General features: G+C 38.8%; 1 protein-coding gene across 1 annotated transcript; it reads left to right on the top strand.

Moving 5' to 3' along the window:
• The first annotated feature begins 3,138 nt into the window (after positions 1 to 3,138).
• Positions 3,139 to 4,482, top strand: LOC120633271 (forkhead box protein D1-like). Its single transcript, XM_039903449.1, is given in 2 exon segments — positions 3,139 to 3,203; positions 3,205 to 4,482. Coding segments are annotated over 2 exon segments (1,071 nt in total). The 3' UTR covers positions 4,211 to 4,482.
• Positions 4,483 to 5,075: the final 593 nt, after the last annotated feature.

The following is a 5,075-nucleotide window of genomic DNA, read 5'->3' as shown; positions in this document are numbered from 1 at the left end:
ACTTTATCACTTTCTAATACATTAACTTTAGTCCCCTAAAAACGCCAAAACATAAATTCCATTTTTCATCTAAATAACTTGAATTAGCCTTCTTAGAGGTGAAAATTGAAACGCCTTGAAATTTGAAATCTTTTCGCAAGTATAATATGGAATGTTAAAAAAGAATAAAAACAAACTTTGTAGAAAACAAGGTTTTTTGGTGTAACTTACACACAAACCAACATAAAATTTATTGTATTTTTTTCTAATCATTACCTAGTAACACAGTGGGTGGAACTTCCACTTCACTTTGGGGAGGCCGTGTTCTGAGTAAACCTGCATGCCTGAGAGTTCTCCATAATGCTCTCAAAGGTACGTGGAGTCCAATCTGCAAATCTGTAATATGATGAAAAATTACATGTACTAGGATACACCACACAAAAGTGACGTCAAAGATCACAGTTCTAAGACTTTCAAGTGTGTAATTTTGATGTCGTAGAGAATCAAGACAGAGCGTTACAAAATTAAATATGGCCACCGAATTCCCACCCTCTCACTCTTTGTAGCGGGAACACGTTCTCAGTTCTCACGCAAGATATCCAAACCCTTTACACTGGAGAGGTTTAAATTTTATTTTCATTCGACTGTCAGGAGGATGGTAATATTTAAAAGGGAACGTAGCCAGGGGTGGGCATCCTCCCCTAGGTCTTAGGATATTACGTGAAGTCGCAGTGCTGAACAGTGGTAATGCGAAATTGCTTACAAATTATAAGCTAAGGTACTAATTTTAGCCACAGCTTCCAGTTTCTGTTTTTCGCTGTCTTTTTCATATTAATGTAATTCCCACAGACATATCATCATCAACAAAGTCAAAATCTAATATCTCATTGTTTAAATAGGCCTTATTGTACTCTTGGCGCGTTAATTTTTTTTTATATATTTTTTTTATTATTGAGAAAAGGATTTAAAAGCTTTTAAAGGCTTTGAACGATTATTAGTAGCATATGCTATAAAAAAGGTGATCCTATTTCATAAAGCACGCGTGTGGACAACGCATACAAATACCTACCTACTATTTTAATCGGGACCCGGGGGGAAATAAACGTTCTATTTCAGGTTTGGGACCAATGTACAAAATAGAGATATTAAAATAAAATAAATATTAACCCAACACCCAATAAAATAAATACTAACAACTCTTGGCTTGGAATCCAATCCAGAATGCTGTTGTCCGTTAAAAATTCTAAATTCAAAAATGTTTTATTCATGTAGACGTTATTACAGGCACTTATGAAGCGCTCATACATTTAACACGTTACACTAATATTAGTGATGGTGATAACTGCATTAGTTTACTTAAAACTAAAGTTAGGAGGGTTCCAAACGCGCCCTGGTCTAAGAAGAGCCCACAACACACTTAGCCAGGTTTATTTTTGTTATCACCATCTCACAGTCTAGTTAATGTTGAGCTATGAAGTAAGAGCAATTCATACCCAAGCTCTTTTATCATACATGTTCCTTAATATTATAATAGGATTTTTCTATAAGCTTACGTTTTATGTAAACTTATTGAGAGATCATTGTCATGCTAACTATCAGACTGACTTGAAATCTATAACTGTGTGCTCAGTGGGCATAAGTAAGGTAAACTTATGGATCTTGCACATAAGCTGCCAAAAGAATCAGGTAATCTGTCCCTGCCTGTAAATCCCAATAAAACAACAAATTTCCCCACTTTGGCATTAAGATCCAAATCAGGCTACGGCCTCTCTTTAAACTATAGTAGGTGGGTTATCTTTTATTCTTAGCGGTTTAACCGCGAAAACTAAAATTGCATACATGCCACTCAAATAAATATAAAACTGACAAAATGAAAAGGTACAATAAGCAAACAAACTTTAAATCGTTAACTGTGTGTAAACCATCGCGGAATTTCAGGCAAAACGATAAAATTCCTTCATTACAGCCGACAATGCCTACAGTCGGCTACATACAAATAACTGGCAGCGTCCAATTTAAATAACAGCCTCGCAAAGCTGAAAAACAACCCGTAACCGAAGTTGAGAATAAATTAGCAACCACCCTACCCCCCTTTTTCCCCAATGTGTACATTGTGCAAAATATTATTTGCCTTGCCAGACAATAATAGGATCTATTGCTCCGCCCTGACATGTTAGCTTTAGGAAGCTCCTCCCAAAGAGGCACACTCGACGATTGGTTACGGACGTCTTGCCTCTCCCTCGCACCCACAGTCCGTCTCTGTCGCGCGTGTAGCTTTTCCCTCGACGCCCGAGGGGTAAATGTTTTGGTAGGAAACACACACGAGGGTTTTCTAGAGACGCGTTTTGTCGGGGCGTTTCGTTAAGAGATATTTTTTACGCGCATTTTATTCGGTGATACCTGAATTGTGTGTTAGAATTCGCTTTATGAGATTTTTTTCAATAGAGTCCTTTAAGGATTAAAGGATCTTTCTATACGTATCTCTGTAAACAGTTACTTTTCCTCTTTTGTTGGGATCTTTTTGGGGCTTTTCTATATTTATTTTCGCATCTTTTTTAGCGGTAAAAGTTTAGCTAAACTCTCTTTTCGGTTTGAGGCGGAATGTTTTGCACTGAAGGTGAAAGCAATTTTGGTATACCACTTTTCATTACAGGCTTTTATTTCAGTGGCTTTTATAATAATAGTATTAGGTATTCAAATTTTCTGTCTTTATATAACGATCTAAATAATATATAAGTCACTACCTAGTTTTGCCGACAATCTAGCTAAAACACTTAACGTAATTTGTTAACTTTAATATATTTTTTGATAATAAAAAATATAGTGGCTCTTAATTAGTAAGTACACTAATTTTCATTTATTAATTTCAGTACTTTATTTAATAGCTATCTTAGATACCTTATGAAAAGACCTTATGCTTGTAGTAAAATTATTTCAAGACTTTTATACACAGTCAAATTAAAAATAAATATTGGAAATGAAAATAAAAATATATAAAGAAAGTCAACTAAAAAAATTTATCAAATTCATTGAAAGGAAATACCTACGGATAATACAAGCGTTCGCCGAACGAAAAAGTCCCGCCAACCCAAAATAAATACCGCAACAAAGTTAAATCGATAGGGAGCCTAATAATTATTAGTCAACGGCCTGAAATTCATGCACAAAGCTCCGACCCGCAGTAATAATAACGACAATTGTTGTGTTTACTGAAACGTAAACGTGCGGAGTGGGTGACCCCCTTCGGGGCGGAGCCAGGCGGGTCGGCCTCCGGCGCGCCGGGGCCCGCTGCAGTCCGTGCCGTGCCTCGCGCCTCAACGCACCTCTGACATGTGACGGTGCCATGGAAGAGTGTGATCTGAGTCAATACCGCGACATGATCATCGAGGGCGACCTTCCGCTGGACTTGCGGCCGCCGCCTCGCCTCTACCTTCCGCACTACCTGCGCGACGATCGCGAGGACTACCCTCAAGACGATACCTACGTGTCCGTAGACGAAGACACCCCGGACCTGCCTCCGCCTTCCAGCGACTCTGACAGATACGACGCGTCCAGCCCCAGTGACACCAAACCCAGTTCCCCAAAGAAGCCGAAATCGAAGTCGTCTTCCCAGCTCATCAAGCCGCCCTACTCTTACATCGCACTAATAACCATGGCGATTCTCCAATCTCCGCATAAAAAGCTAACGCTAAGCGGCATCTGTGAGTTCATCATGACCAGATTTCCTTATTACCGCGACAAGTTTCCCGCGTGGCAGAACTCCATCCGTCACAATTTGAGCCTTAACGACTGCTTTATAAAGATCCCTCGGGAGCCGGGGAATCCTGGGAAGGGAAACTATTGGACTCTTGACCCGTTGGCGGAGGATATGTTTGATAATGGAAGTTTTCTCCGCCGTCGGAAGAGGTACAAGCGGCCGGCGCCTTCGTTGCAGCACGCTCACGCAGTGGTAGCGATGCTGGCGAGGGAAGCGTATGCTCCGTTACTGCCACTGCCATGTTATATGCCGTCGCCATTGCTGTCGCTACCACGTCCACCGCCGGCGACTCTACGGCCGGTGCCATTGCCGCCGCGTCTTCTGGAAACAACGGATACGCGCAGCAAGAGATCCCGTAATGGTTTCTCGATCGAATCTATAATCGGCTCCCAGGAAAGCCAAGTGTCTGAGCCACGGCGGAGTGCGTTCTCGCCGCTGCATCAGGGCATGCCGCCTGACGACTGGGCCAGATGAGCGTTCTTAAGCGGGTGCGTTTCTAATCTTAATTCATTTTAGAACGTCCCGACGGACATTGTTTTTGTGGTTCAGAAGGTTTACGGTGTGAGACATTTACCGTTGCACGGCTTCAAGGTGTATTTTAATTAATTTGGAAAGGGACTTTGTAAAAAGGTACAACTACGCGACGGGTATTAAATTAATTTATTATTTCCATTGTTTTGCAATTTATGACCAAAATCAGTCGGTTACCAGAACTTATTGCGTATCTTTATATGATCCTGGTCCGTGTATCATGTAAATTCGAAGTGATTCTTATTTAATGAGAACTGTAGTTATCTACAGTGTGTTCGGAAAGATAAAATTAAAATGTAAAAATAAATATTATGAATTTCGTCCGTAAAATAAATGTAAGATAAAGATAATAAGTGCCAAAATATTTTTTACTTTATCTAGCGACAATTTGGTAATAACTATTTCGTTTTGTTTTGCATTTTTATGGACTTGTTTGTAAAATTACAGACAAACAAGTTTTTAACTACTTAATATTTTTATACTGCTGATACATATCTTACCTTCGATAAATAGAAAACTATGTAAAGCAATGTAAATTTGTTTTAGAAGAATTGTTACTTTAATCGAAAATTATGTTTTTTTTTTTAACTTAGGTATACCAAAAAATTGCAATGCCTGTGTATAAAAGATAAAAATCTAGTCATTATTTGTACAGAGTAGTTACAAAATATAGAACTGTAAATATTATGTAAATTTTCGTTACAAATAGCTAGGAAATAAGTAGATATTGTTCAGTAAGGACTACTTTGCCAAAAAAAACATGCTGTATTTATTACGTAGTTTTAATTGTAGCATATATTTTTGTGTA

The sequence above is a fragment of the Pararge aegeria genome, chromosome 21, assembly GCF_905163445.1.
Source record: "Pararge aegeria chromosome 21, ilParAegt1.1, whole genome shotgun sequence".
Classification (NCBI taxonomy): Eukaryota; Metazoa; Arthropoda; class Insecta; order Lepidoptera; family Nymphalidae; genus Pararge; species Pararge aegeria.
Note: the sequence above shows the minus strand (reverse complement) of the source record. Positions and strands in the feature narration are given on the sequence as shown.